The 22,384-nt window shown below is 51.4% G+C and overlaps 1 protein-coding gene across 1 annotated transcript; it reads left to right on the top strand.

The window, feature by feature from the left end:
- Positions 1-11,707: 11,707 nt before the first annotated feature.
- BARHL2 (BarH like homeobox 2) lies at positions 11,708-21,446 on the top strand. Its single transcript, XM_069641768.1, has 3 exons — positions 11,708-12,657; positions 16,675-16,900; positions 20,477-21,446. Exons 1-3 carry the CDS (start codon positions 12,123-12,125, stop codon positions 20,775-20,777), a joined length of 1,062 nt encoding a protein of 353 aa, XP_069497869.1. The 5' UTR covers positions 11,708-12,122; the 3' UTR covers positions 20,778-21,446.
- The last annotated feature ends 938 nt before the right edge of the window (positions 21,447-22,384 follow it).

Raw genomic sequence — 22,384 nt, 5'->3', positions numbered from 1 at the left:
ACAAAGAAAGTCAGTAGGAAACTGAAGGACCGTGACACAATGTGGGCAACTATAGAATGTGAATGTTTTACCATTGTGTGGTCTCTGAAGAAGTTTAAGACATACTTGTATGGTTCTACATTCATTATTCAGACAGACCACCAACCCTTCAGATGGTTAATGCAGATGAAGGGGGGACATTCAAAATGGTTGAGATGGTCAATCAGACTCCAAGGGTTTGATTTTACCATAGAACACCAGACAGGGTGTAATCACCAAAATGCTGATGGTCTCTCCAGAAAGTATGACCGACTGGAATAGGCGATTCATCCAGCAGTGGATTAAATCCTCTTGTCCCTTAGTCTGGGGGGGGTGTTAGGGAGAATTCTCATTTCTGTGCTAATTCCCTTCAGCCTTAGAGACCCCCAGCTCTTTTGCTGGACTTTAGGACTTTTTAATTTTAACCCTCAGAGTGAGTGAGACCTTTCTCTCACTCTCTCATGTGTTTTGACCTGATTTGGATTATGTGTTTACACTGTTTTGGGAGTCTGACAAACCCCACAGGCATCTACAGTTTGTATGGTGATACACAGCACCTTCAGTGCAGTGTCACAGAGAAATCCTTTCGTTTTCTCATAAGGTTTTAATACCTTTTCTTATGTGAACTACAGTTCACAAGAATAGTAAAGTGAAAGTGACTTTACTTACCTTTTCTCTTTGAAGGTCCAGCACACCCCATTTTATGTGGAGTGCTTGGGGATTACCTAGTAGCCCCTCACCCTAAATTCTCATGTGACATTTCTTATGTTACCCTCACTACTTTAAATGGCTGTTGGCAGTGGTTTAATTTTTCTACCATTGTGCTTTACCACTGCCGGCCGAATCTTCAGCTGCAGTACAGCACCCATGGGTGACCATTTTGTAAAAATGGCCCGGTCTTCTTTTTTTGCCATTTTCTGTTTCTGAGGTCTTTCTTGGGTTTTACTCTGTGTGTTGAGCCAGGTTTGAGCCCTTGGTTTGTTTTGCCTTTGGCAGACTTCAGCCCTGAAGCCCGCCTCTGGCTGCAGTGTGTCTGGAAAGGCAGGATGTGGGGGAGGTTCCCGAAACTCCACTGTTCTTTGTCTTTAGGAGTGCCTGAATGCAACCAGTCCTGCTGTGTGACTGACAGCCTAGGCTGTGCATTAATGGGAGAAACCTGCTTAAAAGGCAAGGGTTTTGAGACTAGAGGCAGAGTCAACCACTAGGAGAAACACCCAATGAAGAAACCACGTACAAAGCCTGCTGCATTCTCCTGGACCTTTGAATTGCCCAGTGAAGCCCTGCTGCTGTGCTGAAACTCCTTTTTCAATTCGACAGAGAAGCTCCGGAAGGGACGACTTCTTCCCTTGGGTTAGTGGGACCAAATAACCATGAGACAAACTCCACTGGACAATCTTCCCTGACTGGCTGTACTTCTTCACTGCTGCAAGAACCGAGTGCCAGCGGTCGAGAAATCCGTAGTTGAGTGCAATGTCTGAATTCCAGCCAGAAGCTTCAGGAGTCTCCTAAGGACCCTCCAGAAGCAGGACGCCCAGAGCCGAGTCCCTTCGCCAGATTTCAGGACCCAAGGAGTGAAGGAAGCCCAACCGGTATCCGAGATCCGCGGCGGTGCTGTTTACTAAGTGCTGAAACTGTGAAGTGCCGCTGAACTGAAAAGAGCCCATAGCTGCCGATGACTTCCAAACAACTGCCGCAGGAACCCTCCAGACATCCTCCCTCTTGTCCCCCCGACTGAGGCTCAGGAACACTGGGTCTCCACCACTGTAACAGGACAGAATACAGCTGGAACACTCTTCCTCAAACAAGAGGTACTGGTTAGACTTGGGGTACACTTACCTCATTGTCTTTTAGCCGTGTTTTTCTCAGTTGGGAATTGCAGTGGCTTGCTTTTAGAGTTGATTCCAACTCTGTTTCTCACCGGCATAACAGCTTGTGATCCTAAAAGTGATTTTCCTATAAACTCTCTAACTTTGTGCAAGACTTTTATCTAAGAAGTGCCTCAGCTCCATAGACTGTATCAAATTGACTTTGGCTGTCCTGGTTCCCTGAAGACTCTTCTAGTCCATTGTCATTGATATTGGTTGTCCCTCAGAGGTGGCAACTTGTTTTAGACTGTTATTGCTGGGAAAGGCTTGTCTAGATTTCATTGGAAGATTTAAATATCCTCTCATATACGGAGGACCTGTTTTACCTTTTTCATTCCTTAAACCTTTCCTTTCTGCAACCCCAGAATCTGCAAAGTAACTAGTGTGATATATAAATTCCATTACTGTCCTTGTGAATGAAGTCACATTGGGGTGTAGGAATTGTGAAAGATGCATATCCAAACAGTATCCACTAACTTGTTCTGATTCTGAAAAGTATTTTTAAAGTATATTTACAGTGTTACACAAATTGCCTTTTAAAGAATGCTTATTTAAAACTTGATGTTAATTAAATAAATAATTATTTATAACTGAAACCTTGGCTGGAAGTGTTACTTGGTTACTTGTATTGACGCATTTCATTGCTACAGGTCTACAGCTCACATTTACCCCTCTTGGGGTAGGCCTGACTGCTCAGTAACAGTGCCAACTTGTGAAATACAGACCTATACCAAATGGTGGGTTACCTAATACCAAGTAGATAAGTGTTGTGTAGTCTCACACAGTGTGACTGCACCAATTCGTACCTAACTGTCCATGCCTATTTTCCTGTTCCATGCAGGATGTGTCATGGATGTCCAGTATCTTTATGTAGATGCAATGCATGCCTTTGCGATTTCAAGATGTATTTTTCATGTGAGGTGCAGTGCATGCAAGCCAGGTGGGTACCGTGTGCAGGAAAGTGATGGGCACTAGGGGTGGCACATGTGTTGTGTTTGGTGGCAGGGTGTCTGGCATTGTGTGGTGTTGTTTGTCTTTCACTTGTACTGAGGAGAGTGGGTCCAGCTTCATGGGTGTATTTGACACATGCTGATGGAAGGCTGGTGTGTCTATGCATGCTGTTTTCTCAAGGCAATCAGGGTGGCACTGGTTGAGGGGTCATAGTTGTGAGGAAGGCTGTCCCTGTAGGGCCTGTGTTGGTGATTTGTCATGAGGGTGGCAGGCCCGGTTGTTTGTGTGCTGTGACACATGGTGATGGTAGTGATGGGGAGTGTTTTCTTGCAGTTTTCACATGTGTCTTGCCTGCCGCATGACATCAAATTCAGTGATTTTGTAATGGTCATGTCTTCCCACACAGGTAGTACAATCTTGGTTCTTCTTCCCCTTCTCAGGGTGCTGTCCCAATTCCACACACAGAACTGCATTGCTGGCCATTTGTGGGATGCTATGTTCACCACATACAAGTAGTACACTCCATTGGCCATGGGTTGTTGTTTGCCATTGTGAACATGTACCTTGCATGCTGCACAAGCAGATTTTATGAGGCTTGCTGACAGGTGCTGGTTGCATTTCAATGCTCTATTCAGTTCAATGCACATTGGACCAAATTCAATCCAGTTGCAATGAAGTCAGCCTTCCCTTCCTCTTCCTGTTGCCTGCCCCCTTTTGTGTGTCTGCGTCCTTGGCCTCTGTTTCTCATTCCTTTCTCGTGTCTGCTTGTCTGTTTCATGCCAGTTGACTTGGTGCCCTGCCTTCCAGTATAACAGCTATCTCCTTAAGTCCTGCCTTCTGCCAGATCCTGTCTTCTGTGCAATTGGTGATATTTTACATTCACGTTGTCTTGGACTTTGCATCATCGGCTCTCCTGCCAGTGTTTACTGCACTGTACCAGTGCCATGTTAACCAGGGCATGCCATACTGTGGCATTGGGAGTATTTGCAAGGTGATCCTGGGTTTCCATTCGATTAGTGGTCTCTTTTTGTTGGTCCTCTCCGTGTCATCCTGTCTGTGGCCGGATCTGACTCTCGGGGTGCAGGCAGTGTAGGTGTTGTGGGTGGCTAAGGTGTCACTGTGTGGGGTGTTCATGTTGCATTGGCATGCAGTGTGCGGATCTGGCTGCATGAGTGCCGGGACATATGGTGATGGGTGGCTGGTGAGTTATTGTTTGCATTTGTTGCATGTCAGTCAGGGGGCCACATGTTGATGTATGTTTGGGTAAATGGGGGTGTTGCCTGCCCCCACATTGTTCTCTATTTCTCTACAGAGGTAGTCTGCATGGAAAAATGATCGCTGCGATTGAAGGGGCGGTTGCTGCTGTATCCATGTACAGGACACAGCATCATGGTTTGGCAGTTTCCAGGCCGATAGAGGAGGACTTCCATGGAATACACAGTGCAGTTGGTGCAGGCTCACAGGGGATAATCTGAGAAGTGTATTTCTCTTGCAGTGCACTTGCATTTTTCTGGCGTTACATGACTGCTTTGTTGTGATTATCTATTGTATGCATAGTTGTTGTCAGGGAATGGGTTGGCCTCTCAACCTGTTTATCTTGTGTAAGGTGCATTGGGGGCCCAGAGCTGTCCTCACATGTCTTTGTTGTTTGCATCCATTTTGTACTATGCCTTCATACGTGTGCTCTCATGTGTGTGGTTTGGTGTCTATGTGCACAACAGTTGTTGTTGTCCATGTGACGGTGGTCAGGGACTTTATTGCTTGTGCTGTGTTATTTTGGGTGTACTACATGGACACTGTTGGTTCGAGTTGCTACGACTGTGTTGGTGAATTGTAAACAGCCATATAGATTAGGGGCATGATTCACAGAACGTTTTCTTATGTGACTGCACCATAATTTAACACTTCTGTGAATGTGGCCCTTAGGGTGCATTGACCACTTTTGCTCACTTACAAATTGGCTCATAATCAGTGGTAATTTTAATATGGTGTGCAAAGTCTCCCTATTCACAGTATGTATGTAACATGTGGAATCTTGTACCCCTGCTTTCACGCTCACAGCGACATGGATAGGTTTGAGTCTGTAGTGCACGTAGTACCACAGGTGTCCAATAGTATTTTATGTGGCTGATTGGAATAAGTGAACGTGTTGCTTTTGATGGCCATGAATGACTATGTGCTAAGGATTGAATGTTGCCAAGTTCATACATTTTTCTGTTGTAACATTTTTTACTTGTTTGTGTATTTTTCACATTTGTAAATGTTTTCCGAACTTTGCAAAAAGCCAGTGGTATACTCCCACTTACAAGTCTTTTCTGGGGCTCTGTTTTTGCATGTTGTTTTATGTCTAATGGATGCACACAATTTGGCCCACCCCAAGATACATTCTCAGGGTGTTGTTGTGGGCACAGACGATAGGCCCCAATTCATCATTGAATGGCACCTGGGATGTGGCTTCATTGTGTGTGCTCCACAGGGGCTGGTTTTTATGTGAAATCTGATTGCACCAGCTGGGTGCATGGAGCCTCTCCACGTGCTCTTTGGCTGACCATGGGCAAGGGTGGGACCCATGGGTGCGGACGGTGTCCCACCTGCATTTCCACTGGTACACCACGCTGTGTGGCAACATTATGCAATACACATGCAGCCACAATGAATTTACATACTACTGGTGGTGCATATAGCAACACCCCCCCAGAGTGGTTAAGGGAGCGGAACTGGAAATTCAGCACTCCAAATGTGCGCTCCACTCTGGCCTTAGTGGCTGCATGTGCTGTATTGTATCTCACCTCAGCTGGTGTTGGGGGATTCCGGATTGGTGTCATCATGAATGTTGACAGCGGGTAGGCACTGTCCCCTGTGAATGTGTACATGGTTGTCATTATTGTCATTTATTGTCAGGGTCTATTGTTCGGTGTGTCACATACATGCATGTGCATACCGTTCATGCTCACTGATGAGCCATGCATTGCCATATTTTCCAGAAGCCAGGGCCCGGTGCAGTGGTGACTGGCTGAAGATGTAGCTATCATGTGTGCTGCCTGGGAAATTGGCATAGACTTCCATGATGATTGCATTGGCACCACACACTACCTGCACATTAAAGGAGTGGCAGTGCTTTCGATTCTGGTAGATGTGCTCCGTCATTCGGGGGGGGGGGTAGTGCAACATGTGTGCAGTCAATTGCACCTAGTACACAGGGGAAGTGTACTACTGCATAACATTCCTGGATCGCTGTCTGCCTTTCTGTCAGTGTTCGGGGCATATATATGTGCCTGCGCATACATCCACATGCTGTTATGCAACACAATGCCTGGTGTAGAAAGCAGGATTGTTTGTCCTGCGATATCCCACCAACTATTGCAGTGGTTCACTGGAAGGACGCAGTTGCAATGAAATGGAGTGCAGTTGCCTTTTTTCAAGGGGGTAAGGGCCTGGGAGCAGATGATGGGTGATGCTAAGGCATCGTCCCACTCCCTGACGTGGTCTGGAATTATATGGGGGTGGGGGCTGTTCCTGGCATATACCTGGTCATCCGGCATCTCAAACAGTGTGGTGTGTGCTGTCAAGATCCAGGCCGTGGGCATCCTCCTGTGGTGTCCGTGCACGATAGCTCCTACTATTGCAGGGTTCATTGTGGCTGTAGACGTTGCTTGAGTGTGCATTGCATGCTTTTTACACTGCTTCCTATGCCAGTTGAAGTTTACGCCTGCTATCATGTGGCGGATGGATCGCAGGCTTTGTGTGTGTTTTTTCGCGACTTTCTGCTTTGAAATCCATGGATATGGTTGTATTTGCGTTGGAATGGGCTTGCGATTGCTTAGCCGTTGACTGTCCCTCAACGTTTTCACGTGTTCTTCCTCATTCTGCATGTTCTGCCCCCTGAGTTGTGCCGGGCCGGTGCAAAATCCACGCAAGTCCTTGGCAAGTCCCGCGCAGTCGATTCCATGAATCGACAAACGGGTTTTCGCGTGCGGTTTGTCGCGCAGAGTCTTTCTTTCGCGCGGAATATATTCCATGAAGCAGGGCCTAAATATGGCAAGCGTGCAAGCAATGTGTTGTGTCATTAGGAACCTCTCAAATGTTTTATTGCATTGTTGGGCACTGGTTACCTGTGGAACGTTTTGCAATGGTTTTAGTGTTCACTCAGAAGTCTAAAGGAAGGAAATGAAAATGCCATTTAAATAATTCAGAAGCATATAAAAAGATCTCCCACCCAATAGCTCTGTTTACTTATTAACGAACTATGTACAAAGCGAATCAAAACTATCAAGTGGAAATATGTTACATTGCAACTCGCTATTGGAAGCCCTCTCCTGGCATGCCTTACCACCCCGGAATTCCGCACTCTCCTGGGTACTCGGTTATTCAAGTACGCAGCGCTGCGCGTGCGGCGCGTAGAACAAGCGGCTAATGCGTGCTTGACAAGCGTAATGATGTCAATAACAAGCAAACCGCATTGTAATCACCATGTTTTGCAATCTGTTTATTTGCTGCACAAGCGTCTCTGTGGAGTAAATATCAAGGTGCCTCTGCGTGCGTGCTTGTGTGTGCGCGACGAGCTCAAAGTGAAACCGAATAGCGCATGCACATTGTGAGGATTGAATGAGATTTTCCGGGTCCCACTGTACTGGAACCCTGTTTTTGAGAGCACTGCTGCCGCCTGCTGGAGTACGTAGGGACTGCAACCTTCCACGCGTATCAAGAGCACTTGGCACTTTCACTGGTTTTAAATAAAACGTTGGGAGGAGCGTAAGTGCCCCCTCCCCAATGGGCACTTGAAAGACTCCCTTCCGCCTTAAAACATCCAGCGCAGCTCCAAGAATAACACAACTTAACAAAACGACATCTTCTTTCTAGTTAAAGTCGCAGGTGAATTAAACGAGACAAGTGTTACATGGGCTGAGAAACGCAGCCATTTTCCGGCACTTTAGCTGAACTCACATTTGAAGCTCACAGATTCACAGCCACGCAGACGGGCTGTTGTTGTACTTGGCACTGCATAGCAAAGTTAAAGTGTGTCTCGAAGTCATTTCATGGGTGTTTTTATCAGCCGAGCATGCACAGGAGCTTGGCTTGAAGAACTGGAAAGGGGCGCCGCACCTGTACTGCGCGGAACAGCGGCGGGCGATACACTGTTTACTCACATTCAAGCGCTATTGCGAGCGGGTCGAACCCACAGACAAGCGGGTCCGGCGTAATCTTCCAGAATCGCACCACGGGCGTTTTCGAAAATCATTATCCTATATAACCTTTACCTACGCCACGAGAAAAAGTAGTATTTCTAAAAATGCACTCGTGGTCGGTGCTTTATAAAACAATAGGAACAACGCACGGGGCGAGATTCGCAAAAGGTTTTCAGTTGGGCATCCTTTGGAAAACGCTTTTGTAAATCTGGCTCATTCCCTGCTATGGATGTGTGCATGTATGCACAGATGTGTATGTATTATAGAGCACACGCGCGCGCTCCTCACATGCGTATAGACAGGAAGACAGAGTTCTTGTTAAGAGCCTTATTTCGGTAAAATGATCAGATAACCGTACTTGCAATCCAAGTCAGTCGAATTTCATAGTAAAATAAGTTACGGTGTGCAGTGAGCGTCGCATTGGTTTGGTGTTACGCCGTCCTCTACTGCAGACGGTGCTATTTCCAGGCTGTCTTTATTCCAATGCCGCGTAGCACTGTGCTTTGCCCCTCCCCCCACACACATATTATGGCGGTACTAAGGGTCTAATGCACATAACGTTTTCCAATGGGTATGTGCCATGATAAAGCGCTTCTGTGATGTGCCCGCGTTCGTGCACACAGACACGCTAGAGTGAACCCATTCACGTGTGCACTCCGGGTTCTGGCGGTGAACGGCGTGCAGACTCCGCACGGTCGCAGTTTCCCCGGACCCCGGAGAGACCGGGCAGGCGCCGCCAGGGAGCCCAGCGCCCAAGCGGCGAGGAGCGCGCGCTGGCATCGGCCTCTTGGCGCACGTGCCACTGGCTGCGTTACTGGCATCATTATTCGTGCCGTCTTATTTGAGGGAGGGTAAAGGGCGTTTCTGTGGGAATCGGTCTTGGAATGAAATATGCGTCAGTCTTGGAAAAGAAGCAATAGGCTCGGTATCTGTAGGAACTGCAATAACGCCCGAGCCGCGTCGACTTTCCGTGTAGTAAATCGTGTATGCAAGATGTGATTGCAACTCGCTGGACGTGGATCGGGGGCCGGGGGGACTGGCTGGTCATTCAGGACTGCCTGGCTGGAAATACGGGCTATGTGGAATACTCGGGCGCGCGTAGGCCGGGCGGCTTGAGTTTGGGGCCACTCGCCCAGGTTTGCTGTCATTAAACATGCCAGTCCCGTTAGGCAACCAAATGATCAAAGACACAAAAGGGGGGAGGGCGGGGAGAAATCAAACAAACTCGCAACGGAATTCAAATAGGTGATGTGGTGTGAAGGCCGTGCCCAGCGCACGAGGCTCGCGGCTGCACTGCCTAGATAGATGCAAACACCGTGCGTGTGTGCGTCCGTGTGTAGGGGGCCCGATCAGGGTGTTTTCTGAGTGGGACTTTCCCACTCAAACACGCTTTTGTAAATCAGGCCCTATGCGCCCACCCTGCTTTAAATGGCAGTAAATAGGGCCGGGAGGGACCGGTTTGGGGATCGATACTCGCCAAAGTACACATGTTATGGGCAAATGTGACACAGAGCCACCATCTCTGCAGGCGACAAAACCGCGGAAATAGCGGTCCTGATGCAAACACGAATTATTATATGAATCCTGTTAATTGGCTGGTAATTGTGTAGTACATGAAACGCAGAATATAGATAGCCAGATAGATACTGTTGTGTGTGTGTGTGTTTAGGTAAGTGTGAAGTATCCCTAAATACATAGTGTAGAGAGTCGTAATGTGCATATACTTTCATGTACAGCGTGTGTGTCCCTTTAACACTATGCTTTGTGTGGTGTGTTTGTGATTGCCCCTGCAGGCGTTCACATAGCCACACTGACCCCCTCACCCCCATACGCACAGTCTGGGTTCCCACTCAGCACACACCCCGAAGCCCCCCGTCCCCCGATATGTTGGGTTTGGAAGCATTCGGATGCTTCTGCTGGGGTTCGGCAATCGAGTGGCCTCCCTCGGCTGCAGGCAGCAAGGGGTGCCGATCGGCTCCATCCCCGCCCCCCATGTACCCACAAATATATTGGCGGAATTTCTTGTTCTGCGGTATTTTAAAATGTCATGTGTTGGTGAAATTTCGCAGTGATCTTTTGCTTGGATATTTATTTTACTAGGAACGTAATAAACCCCCGGAGCCCGTGGGCGCCCGCCTGGCAGGCAGATATATATATCTTTCGTTCGGCGACATGTGGGCGAGGGGGCGCGTTGTGCCACAGATTCACGGGGCCTCAAAATGGTAATTCCAAATAAAATGGAACTCCGAGAACTTTGAATCATTCATTAGCACCTTATAATTACTCTGCTAATTAGGTTGAACACGGCACTTAATCAGGAGTAATACGCCGGCTTGTGACTGGCACTTCCCATTACCCTGACATTCAACAAGAGACGGCGGCTGCACCCCCCCCCCCCCCTCTCCACCTCCCTGACGATCGGGGGCTGCACAGATCAGTAGTATGTGGAGATCTCTCAGCAGCACCCCCCCCTCCATCCCCCGCCCCCTCTCCCACTTCCAGGGTCCCACTTCCAGACTCCCAGGCATCAACCGGGGGCACAGTGGTGAGGGTGCCATTGACATGGGAGGGGGAAAGTCACTGGGGGCATACCGCCATCTCGCCCGGCAGCGCGCGTGCTCGTGTACGCGCATTTCACTAAATACAGCGGTGCACACATGTGAGACGCCTGTATATATTTAATATACATGTGTGTGTGTGTGTGTTTAAAATCTTAAACATGTGTATACATATATGGATATATCTCACATCATATATATATAATGCTTGTAACACACACATAGGCGTACACAAATGGAGATAGAGCTACGGGGGAGGGGGGGGGTGAGGGCGTTTGACCGGATAGAGTCAACTACTTTGCCTAATAACGCATTTTCTTGGCATCCATATGTTCGTGCTAAATGATTCCTTGCTTTTTTAACAGCGCAGTAGGTCGGTTGGTACTTATGGAAATAATGTCCTCGGAAGTTCAGGCCGCGGCAGCCAAGCCCGTGCCTAGATAGAGGGTGAGGGTAAGTCGCATCCTTCGTGTAGCTGCGCCAGAGCCGTCGTCTCTGTTCTATAGCAGTCGATTCACAAGTGGCCGGAGACGCCGCAATTCTAGACCCCAGCGTCTGGGCCCAGCCCTCGGCGGGTCGGTCACGACGGGAAATCCAAAGACGCACCAAGTCACGCTTGCCCTGCTCTTTCTCCAACTTTTCTCAATTGGGCATTCTCCTTCCGTTCTCCCCCTCTCATTTTCTTTCTTTCTTTCTTTCTTTCTTTCTTTCTTTCTTTCTTTCTTTCTTTCTTTCTTTCTTTCTTTCTTTCTTTCTTTCTTTCTTTCTTTCTTTCTTTCTCTCTTTCTTTCTTTCTCCCTTTCTCTCTTTCTTTCCCTTTTCGTATTCCTTAATTCTTGACTTCTCCACGTTATTTCCACGTATCATATCCGTAGATTAGAGGACGACATTATCCACTAAAAAGAGCAGCCGTGCCCCATCGTCGGTCTGCAGGTCGGGGCTGTGGGCGCGCCTCGTGATTGGCTGCTGACGGGGCTCGTCAGCGTCTCCCCGCGGCGTGCCGCCAATGGGCGCGCAGAGCGGCGGTGGGCGCGCGCTGGGCTGGGCGGCGGGGGCCCGGGTCGGCCTGTCCCCGGGTGACGTCACAGGCGGCGGGGACTGGAGTCGGTGCGGGGGAGGCGGAGGCTGAGAAGCGGAGAAGTGCACGCAGAGGCCGGGAGTCCGTCCCTCCAGCTCCCGCCGCGCAGCCCAACTTTCAAACTAAGTTCTCTCAGAGCCTGGAAGCGCCTCCGGTGACAGTAGCCCCGGGGCTCGGACCTCACCTGCGGCCACTGACAGCCCGCGGCTTTGCGGACGTCTTCACCCCAGGGGCGCCTGAAAGTCCCGCGGGAAGGTGCGCAGGATTGCGCCCTCGCAGCTGATTGTGTGGAGAACTGCGCCTTGATAGGTGTCTAGCCGGAGAAATACGCCTGCTCCATCAGAGGTGTCTGCGGCTGGCCTGACCCTTCAGACTTCTTGGCGCACAGGTCGGCGCTCACCTGGTGCTCCGGGCCCGGAATGAGGAGGCGAGCCTAAGGAGTTCGCGCAGAGTGTGCGCGCCTGCCATGGAATCCGCTAGCGCCTCGAGCTTCGGGATAGACACCATCCTGTCCGGTTCCAGTCCCGGGGCGGACTACCGGCTCTGTGAGCGGACAATGGTAGGGGAGTTCCGTGGTCAGGCACCCCTCTCTCCTCCCTGCTCGGACATAGACACTGTGGGTAGCGCCCCGTCCTCGCCCATTTCCGTCACCCTGGAGTCCGAGCCGCACTGTCTCTCGCAGGAGCACCCGCACCACACGCCGCATCATCAGCACCACCAGCACCACGGCCAGCAACAGCCCTCCCCGCTGGGATCCGCCGGCCCGTGCCCCCGGACTGCCACCTCCTCCTTTCTCATCAAGGACATTCTGGGCGACAGCAAGCCGCTGGCGGCCTGCGCCCCCTACAGCACCAGCGTGCCCTCCCCGCCGCACCAGCACACCCCCAAGGCGGAGGGGCCCGGCGAGGCCTACCGGCCCAAGCTGGAGCAGGAGCTGCAGGAGGCCAAAAGCAAGGCGGAGCGAGCCCGGGAGGAGGCGCACATGGACCTAAAGAGTCACGGTGAGTGTCCGGCGCGAGCCCAGAATCTGCCCTTAACAGGTGGAGCCTCTGGGGAGCTCAGTAGCCCACCCCTTCCCTGGTAGAACCAAGCCCCCGGTGCTGCAGACAGGGGAGATCTGAGGTGTCCCGAGGAAACTAACCCTCCCTTCCCTGGTAGAACCAGCTCGGAGTGCTACACTACACACAGAGAGAGCATCTGGGGAGCTCAGTAACCCACCCCTGTCCCGGTATGAGATCTGAGGTGTCCCGAGGCAACTAAGCCTTCCTTCCCTGGTAGAACCAGCTCGGGGTGCTACACTACACACAGGGAGAGCATCTGGCGACCTTAGGAACACACCCTTACCAGGGGGAACCGTGCTGAAGAAAGTGCGTGGGCAGCCGCTGACAGATATAGGTGGCCGCTAGGAATTGTACTGACCCACTCTTAGGTTTTAGGACCGATCTGCTTGTGCTGCGTAGCTAAGTGGCCACGCTTAAAATCACGCTCTTCCAGGCCCTTCTCTGTGGCTTAGCACCCGGCTGTTATGATCCTCCCCTCTAGCGCCATGATACCTTCAGTGACCGTGTGCTTTATAAGTGAATATAACATAGGGGACATCCGGTGGCCGGGGGAAATCACCCATCCTCTGATAGAACCCGGCCAAGGGTGTGTCAGAGTGCCCTGGCCAATTTAGCTAACGCCTGCCTCTTATTCTGAAAGGACAGGTTGTGAGGAGCACCTGTTCACCTTAAGAAACCAACCCTTCCCAGTAGAGCCATGGCCATAGGGGCTCTAGCCTCCATCTCAACCGTGCATCACTGAGGGCCTCCAGTGACTGTATAAAAAGCAGAGGGAGATGTGCCTGCCTCTGATCCTGGGCACCTTGTATCTGGCAGGGTCTTTAGTGACTGTATTAGAAACAGGGAGAGGACGCCTGCTCCTTGTCCCCAAAGCCTTGTGTCAGGGAGGGCGCGAAGTAGTAGACGCAGCACAATGCATGCCTGCTTCTAATCCGGAGCACCTTGTGTCAGGGAGGGCTCCCAGTGACTGCATTAGAAGCAGGAATAGACATGCCTGCTTCTAGGCCACATCGCCTTGTATCAGGAAAGTCTTTCAGTGACTGCATTAGAAGTAGGGTAAGACATGGCTGCTTCTAGGCCACAACACCTTGTATCAGCAGGCTGCGCAATTGATGACTGCTCTAGACGCAAGGGAAGACATTGCAGAACCAGAAAGCAACAACGAGTTCACTGAATCCTCCAATAAACCCGGAAGCGAAGCGACTAGAGGAGAAGGGCCCTTCTCTGGGCCACGAACCTAAGAGGCTCTGGGAGTTTTTCTTTAATGCATGAGAGATTTGTGGGACTGCATTCATCCCACGCAGTCTCCGAGGAACCTCCCTTGACTCCCTAAGCCTCGGCAGAAGCCAGCTGCAGCCATCACAAACCTCCCCTGGAGCTTCCAGGGGTCTGAGCGGAAAGGGGGTGTTCGCAAAGCCGTACCACATTAGAACCCAGCGCTCTATCAATCTGCACCCGAGCCGTTAGCTTGTATTTGCTCTCCGTAGATTTATTTAGGCCTGTGGTGGTGGGTGGTTTGGCGTGCAGCAGCAAACTCTTTCACCCATGACTGGCGATATAAGCCTTCCAAGAGGGTGTGCTCAGGGATGTCCACCACGGGTCACTGTGCCCCAAATGTTTTCACCCCAGTTACCCTGGAGCAGCCCCCAAAGCTGTACTACAGGGTCTATCCGCGCCATGGGGGGGGGGTCCCCCGCCACCCCCGGCAGTGGCTCTCCCCAGCGTTCGGCGTCGCGAACATTCGGGCCAGTTTCAGACCTAGAAGTCATGCAGCACCTCTCCAGTGCCCTTGGAACTGGGGCGGGATAGATGCTAATGGCCCCTTCCTGGGGCTCGCGAAGCCCTCTTTCTATGTCGCATTGTTCGCGCACACCGGCGCCGTAGATTAATTAGCCTCCCCGAACCCCCCCCCCCCATCTCTGCTCCTCAGCAGGCGCTGTTTGTTTACGCTCTTTGCCGCCTTTGTTTTTCTTAATTGCTGCAGAAAGACGCGTTTGTCATAACGGCTAAGAAATGACCCGCGTTCTTGTGTTTTTGCTTCTTTTGAAACAATTCTCAATTATACAGAACATAAACATGTATTTTTGCTTTTGGCAAACGCAAAAAGGCGTGCAATCTATTTGAAATATTGTGCTTTTTAGGGTATAGCATGGATTAAATGTACATGCCGTATTATCTGATTCATAATATTCGCCGCATCAGAAACGATGTGCTTTTTTAAATAAAAGTTAAAACTCCCCAGCGCTACACTCGTGTGGCAAATGTACCGCTAGATCTAACATGTGTGTCCCAGTTTATCTTGAGCAATAGCCTGCTTTTCTCGGGGAAGACGCAGGCCCGCTTTGATGTTGCTTCCCCCCTCGCCATTTGTATGCATAAAATAAAAGGCGGCGCGCATTGGCGGCTTCTCGCGGCTGGCCCTGGCAGACGGGCGCAGGAGGCAGCTGCAGAGCCGAGCCGGCTCCGCAGAATGTGTGTTCACCAACCTCCCCAGTGGGTCAATTAGAGAGATTATTGTCCTTCCTGCAGGGAAGATCAAGGAGCGCTGCGAAAACTGCTCCTACACCGACGGATTGACAGATCGATGCCCGGCGCTGCAGCAAAAAACCCGAGTTGACAAATAGAATCCGGAAATCCTAGCGCTGTCACCTGGACGCGCGCTGCAGCCACCGAGCTGGGCCCTGCCCTCGTGCGTCCCTCGCCCCCTGCCCTGCCCTGCCAGAGCAGAGCGGGCACAGGCTAGCCCGCGGGAGGGGGCACTCTGAGCCCGTCCTGTGTCTGCCTGCCTGTCTGTCTACTCATACACCTGTCCATGGGTCTATGTATCTAGTCGTTTATCTATCTATCTATCTATCTATCTATCTATCTATCTATCTATCTATCTCTCTCTCTCTCTCTCTCTCTCTCTCTCTATCTATCTATCTGTCTGTCTGTCTATCTATCTATCTGTGTATCTATTCTTCATCTCTCTGCCTATATTTATTAATCTGTTTATCTATCTGCCTATCTATCTGCCTCTTTATTAATTTATCTATCCATCTATTCATCTAGTTGTTTGTCTATCTATCTAGCTATCTATCTAGTTATCTATCTATCTGTTAATCGATCTGTTTCTCTATAATTCTTCTATCTGCCTATATGTATTGATCTGTTTATCTATCTACCTCTCTATCTATTAATTTGTATATCCATCTATTCATCTAGTTGTCTATCTATCTATCTATCTATCTATCTATTTCTCTATCATTCATATATCTAGCTATCTACCTGTCTCTCTCAATCTATCCGCCTCTCTGTCTCTTTATCCATCTATTCATCTGTCTGTCTATTTATCCATCTATTCATCTGTCTGTCTATTTATCCATCTATCCGCCTCTCTGTCTCTTTATCTATCTATTCATCTGTCTGTCTATTTATCCATCTATTCATCTGTCTGTCTATTTATCCATCTATTCATTTAATTGTCTATCTGTCTGTATATCTATTAATCTATCTGTTTCTATATTCATCCATCTACCATTCATCTCGCTGTATATATATATATATATATATATATATATATATGTCCGTCCATCCGTCTCTCTATCTATCTAGCCAGCTATATCCATGTGTCTAGCCCTGTTTACCCTAGCTATCCAATTCACTGATCTGTTTGTGTCTGTGTCTCTCTATATCCCTTTATCTCTGCCTATCGAGCTATCGATCTATGTATCTGACTAACTGGCTGCGTCTGTTTATTTGTCCACCCCTCTGTATATTTCGCTGGGTCCGTGGGTCTATTGCCCCACACACATACACCAGGAATAAACAGCGCGCGATGGTGATATATAGATGCGTAATTCAAATGGGACGTGTGTATGTGTGTTCCCGTGGGCAGCGCTTGTGTCCTCCGCGTTCTGGCCAGTGCGTGCTTCGGGTGGCAGCATAACCCGAGCTGTGATGTTTGTTTGTATTTAGGCGCAAAGGAAGAAGGCGATCGGGAGATCACGAGTAGCCGGGACAGTCCCCCTGTGCGAGCTAAGAAGCCCCGCAAGGCAAGGACGGCCTTCTCCGACCACCAGCTGAACCAATTGGAGAGAAGCTTCGAGCGCCAGAAGTACCTGAGCGTCCAGGACCGAATGGACCTGGCCGCAGCCCTCAACCTGACGGACACCCAGGTGAAGACCTGGTACCAGAACCGGAGGTAAGAACTAAGAACACAGCGTGCGATGCCCCTACACACGCCCAAGTGCCAGGCTGTTTACATCCCTACACACACACACGGACAGGGCCCGCGCAGCGCCAACACCGCCCACCTGACAGTCGTGCACACAAACGGGACTCGAGTGAAAATCCCGGGAAGGGGCCCTGTACACCTTGCCTGGGCAGCGCTGGGCAAACACGGGCGATAAGGGTCCGGTGAGCCGGGCAGGCTACAACCGAAAGTTCGACAGGATCATGTGACCGCCTGCCAAATAAATTGCCGCATGTGCTCAAATAGGCCACACGTGGACAGCTCCCCGGCCCGCACCCATGTCTCATGCCATACCACTTGAAGGCAGAACCGTGTGTAAGAAGCGACCTCATATAACGCCGGCTCATTTACAGCGCCTTACCAGGCCCACCGAGAGCAGACTCTCTAGTAAAACGGAGGGGGGGGGGGCGGGGGTTGCACCTTGTTAGCCGCCAATAAAATATACCTGTACACCTAAAGTGCAATAGCGCAATAATGAGGAGAGGGCCATGATAGTATGTCCGCGGTCTCGACGAATATTGCGCCCGCGAAATGTGGAGACCCTGGCACGTGTAGGAGTTATGGAGTGTTCTGGGGTCAAGGTGCCTGTAGTAAGCATAAAGGCCAGTGGCAAGACAATACAACATTACAACAGTGCCCAATCTGGGACTCTGTTCAGCCCACGATGACACCCGCAAAGTAGTGAAATGAAGTAGACCAGTGCCCTGTGAGGCGTCCTTGTCGCCACCTGCCCCACCACAGACCGAACTTCCCATTATCCCGCAGGCGGGGAAGTCGCCACTCCTTAAGATTCGCAAGATTGGGCACCTTGACCCCAGAACACTCTATAACTCCTACACGTGTCATCTTTTTTTCATACACCAGTCGAAAGGCGATGCTGGCAATTTGGGCCATAGGTGAATTTTCTGACACTAATGTAGAGCCCCGGGGTAAGAAGATCCCGCTTCTTGAAACTCATAACCCGACCCTTTTCACTGCGGGAGACCCTCAGCATCTGAGGAAATGGAAGTGGTGGCGGACACGCTCCCCCAAAAAGCAACGTACACCATCGTACTTTTATTGTTTAAATGCAAGTAACACCCCCACACTTTTGGAGGATTAACTGTGGCCCGTTAATCGAGCCTCTGTGGACATATCGTAGCAAAAACGCGACTAAATGATGTAGAAAGCGTGCTTGGAAGTGCTATTTCCAAGGAATGTATTGCAGAAAATCCCACAACAGCCCGTTACATCAGCGCGGCCCTTTCTAATTTAATTAGAAATCCCGGGCTCTGCAATTATCATGTTTTATTCTTTTGCCCGACGCCGAGTTTCCAGGCAGCCATTCCCAGGGCCGGGCCCGCGTGGGAGCGCAGGGCAGGGCCGGCGTGGGAGCTCAGGGCCGGCGTGGGAGCGCTGGGCCGGGCCCGCGTGGGAGCGGAAGGCCGGGCCGTGGGAGCGCAGGGCCAGGCCGGCGTGGGAGCGCAGGGACGGCCGTGGTTTCCTCGCACTCGGCCGCCGCTGGGAAAAGCCGCCCGCTCGCCATCAGGGCCGCCGTATTCTGTCTCATTACGTGCGGTTTCAGCCACCCTAATTCTGTCGGAAAACATTAGTGTCATTTGCATGAAATCCGAGCATGGCACCTGGGTGTGTTTCCTCTCTTCCCGCCGGGGGGACGGCAGGGCTGTGCCCGCTCCCAGGCCGGGTAGGAGCTGGCCCAGGGGTGCCCCGTGTCTCCAGGAAAGCAGGGCTGTGCACCTGCTACGAAAACACATGCAGGTGACTGATTCCTGACTCCCCCTCGGGAAAGTCGGCAATGTACACCTGCATAGTTTATAGGTTTACAAGGATGGCATGGACCTGGCAGTGCCAAGCGCACAATTAAGAAATGGGGTACTGAAGGCGAGCCTGCCATCGAACTCACTCCTTCGGGGCAATGGGCGCTGTTTCCCACTTATTTAGTCAAGGCGTTTTGTTTAAAATTATAGTTTTATTGCAATGGCAGTTTTACTATTTTACATCGTCAGCTTGAATGAGACACACACTCTGCCACTTATTGCAACCGGGTGCGGCAGGTGTGGCTGCTGTTGTCATTTCCAAGGCACAGGGCGGGGAAGAGGTCACATGATGACCCTCGCGAGAGGTGCGTGCAGAGCTTGTCCTTCCCAGAGATCCCCGCGCTTCCCGCAGAGGTGTCAACTTTCCGTAGAACCGGCCCTCCTTACCGGATCCAAGCCCTAGCCTAATGAATGGCGAATTGCCCCCAGTGCCCCGGGCCTGCCCCCATCGCCCTCTGTTCCCCCTTGTTGTCGGCACTTGACCGGTTGACGGTGTGTCGGTGCCCCTCCTTTGCCCTGTTGCTCACTTCTTGTGTGCACGGTGTGTGTGTCTAAGAATCTGTCTTCTCCCCTTTCTCCTGGTCTCCTTCGCTTTAATTGACGGGTTCCATTTCCCGGGAAACCGTCTGTACATGCGGCCCGGGCAGCGGTTACTGGTGATTTCTTTTCGCATCACCCCAGGTTCCCCAGTTCTCGCCCGTGCCATTTATAATGCAAAGATGCCCGAGTCAGTTCCAACAGGCTGCTACTGAAGTGTACGCCCACCCTCTGCCTCCCAAGCAAGGCCTATATTCTGTGTGTTGCCACTGTCCCCGAACACAGACATGTACGTTGCTGTTTGGCATCAAGCCCCACGCCCTCCCATGAACACTGTAGATTTGCATTCCCCTTCCCAAGACCGCATTTCCATTCACAGTCCGCGGACTTCACAGTTCCCTCTCCCCTGGGATCTTCGCCGCATGTGTAGTTCTGTCTGTTAGGGCCAGGCCCCCGGGCCCGTTCTCCCGTGTCCCCCCTTTGGTTCGTCACCCCGTCTGTGTGCATGTCCATCCTCCGTACCCTTTTCCCCCGTTTTCCGAGAGGGGTACACATTCGTGCACCCCCATTCGCGTGGTCCTTCCGCCAGTGAACAGTCCCACTTCTGTTGCCCGAGGCATGTCTCAACTTGAACCAGTGCCCCTGCACATTTCCCCGCTACAGGCGCACTCATCGCCATCTTCTAGCCGGGTTCTTATACCCCACCCACTCATATTCTGAGTTCTAGCAGTACATGTTAAGAGCCTTATAATGTATGATATTATTTTTCATAATTCCCTTTTCCGGCCCACAGCAGTGCATATTTTAGATTTCCTAATTCTCTCTGCTTTCACGTTAGACCCCCCCCCCCCCCCCCCCGCCCAGCCTCGCTGCCATGCCCCCCGAACAGTGTGCATTGACACACAGCGGCATGCCCTGGCTCACCCTACAGGTGTGCTGTAGGACACAGACTGCAGCAGTACACTTGGCATTCGCCCTGCTCACATGGCTCCCCGCCTTGCATGTGTGTATGTATTCCTTGGTCCCGTGTCGCTGCCATGCAGTGTATGTTGATAGCAGTCGCTCTCCGCCGCCGTCCCTGGATACACGGGTCGCTATGGTTGTATACTGTGCCAGTACTCACCGCGTGTGCCTTACACTCATGCTTGTCCTTCTTTTCTGTTCTCTCCAGGACCAAGTGGAAGCGGCAGACGGCGGTGGGCCTGGAGCTGCTGGCCGAGGCGGGCAACTACTCGGCCCTGCAGCGGATGTTCCCCTCGCCCTATTTCTACCACCCGAGCCTGCTGAGCAGCATGGACAGCACGACGGCGGCGGCGGCGGCCGCGGCCATGTACAGCAGCATGTACCGGACTCCCCCGGCCCCCCACCCCCAACTGCAGAGGCCGCTGGTGCCGCGGGTGCTCATTCACGGCCTGGGACCCGGGGGCCAGCCGGCTCTCAACCCTATCCCCGGCACCCCGCACCCACGGTGAGCAGGGCCTGCGCTCACCCCCCACAAAAACACAGTGACAGCCAAAACCAGGAGAGACTGCGGAGCCCCGAGGAGCCCCGGACTGAGCCAGCACAAGGACACGGGCTGGAAGAGGGAGGCAGGGAGAACCCTTCTCACGCAGGACTGATTCTGCCCCGGCTCCGGCAACCTCTGGTGGCACTAGCCCACCGGGGACTCACCCAGCTTGCCAAAAGGCCAGCGTGTCTCCGCCAGCTGCAATGAGCAAGCGGACAATTAGACCTCAAGTTACTGCTCTTGTGAATCCGCGAACCCGGGCAGCGGTGTCCGGGGTCCGGGCGGACATTGGACACTGAGACGAGTAAAGTGATGCGGAGGAACACATTCCCAAGCCGGCCACAGGCACGAGGGTACACTCAGAACTTTGCACTGATTTCTCATGAGCTTTTTCTACCGAACAGTGGCATGCTCTCTCCCACACAAAGACATGTACATTTGGAAAGACCGAGCGATACATCATATTTATTATATGTTGTCCCCAGAAAAGTCACTTATATACATACGTACGTTCATGTCCACATATTCCTTTCATGTTTTTTTCCCCTCCAAATTCCCTAAAATAAATGCTTAGGTTCGCCATAGAATTTTTTTTTGTGACTGAAAATTTAATAAAATAAACTTTATCTTTTTTTAACAATTTTTGAAATCGAATTAAGGTGATTTGGCGGAAGAGAATGTATACTGGGGAAACGCACTGTGTGTGAATTCCACACGCCCTTCCGTGTTATTTCGGCGGGGGGGGGAGGGGGCGGCTCGGGGTGGTGGGGGCAGGGAGGAGTATTGGAAAGGTTTTCTTTGATCGCAATCATAGCAATGTAGGTATTTTGAACTGCACATTTTAGAATGACCAACTCGACTCCGGGTTTCCTTGTGCGGGTTTCTGGAGGGTCCCAGCCCCTCCCCCCGCCCCGGCAGGATGCTTTTCAGAACAGTCCCCTCTCTGCCAGGCCTTGCGGACCTAGCGCTCGGCTGCTGTCTGCGCTGCCCCCCCCCCCCCTTTTTGCTTTTTTGAATATGTAAGAGCTTGACGGGGCGTCTGAGGGATCCGCAAGGTTGGGCGGCCTGTCTGGGAACCGAGAGGGGTGCGCACCCCGGCCTGGCAGCTGTTGCCGGGGCACGCCGTGAAGCTCACAGGAGCAGACAGCAAGCGCGCGGCGGCTCGGGGGGAGCCATTATGGGCAAAGCCGGTGAGGAGAAAGACACACACACACACACACACAAAAACAACAAAGAAAGAATAAACAAAACAGACAGGGCGAGGGCAGGGGGGAGGGGCGGAGCGGGAAGCAAAGGAGGAAAGAGAGGGCGGGAAACGAAAGCGCCCGCCACCCGCTCTCCCACAGACACTTGCAGCCATCAAGCACACATGCAGGGGCGCCCACATGTTCGGAGTCACCCCAAGGCTCTTCAGATTAGGCCCGCGTTCAAGGAACAGGCACGAGGATATCAAACGCGCCAACAACCCATGCTTGCCACTTCTGGTAACGCTACAGTGATACCCGTGTCAGATACCAACACACCTGCCCGTCCCGCCATCAAACCATATCCTACTAGTTGTTCATCAATACA

Source organism: Ambystoma mexicanum, chromosome 1q, assembly GCF_040938575.1.
Source record: "Ambystoma mexicanum isolate Mex_15411 chromosome 1q, UKY_AmexF1_1, whole genome shotgun sequence".
Lineage (NCBI taxonomy): Eukaryota > Metazoa > Chordata > Amphibia > Caudata > Ambystomatidae > Ambystoma > Ambystoma mexicanum.
Note: the sequence above shows the minus strand (reverse complement) of the source record. Positions and strands in the feature narration are given on the sequence as shown.

What these genes read in the sequence shown, in the direction of transcription:
- BARHL2 (XM_069641768.1), top strand. Translation starts at nt 12,123, where the DNA reads ATGGAATCCGCTAGCGCCTCGAGCTTCGGGATAGACACCATCCTGTCC. An exon ending in CATGGACCTAAAGAGTCACG is followed by an intron (nt 12,658 to 16,674) that starts GTGAGTGTCCGG and finishes GTTTGTATTTAG; the next exon opens with GCGCAAAGGAAGAAGGCGAT. An exon ending in ACCTGGTACCAGAACCGGAG is followed by an intron (nt 16,901 to 20,476) that starts GTAAGAACTAAG and finishes TGTTCTCTCCAG; the next exon opens with GACCAAGTGGAAGCGGCAGA.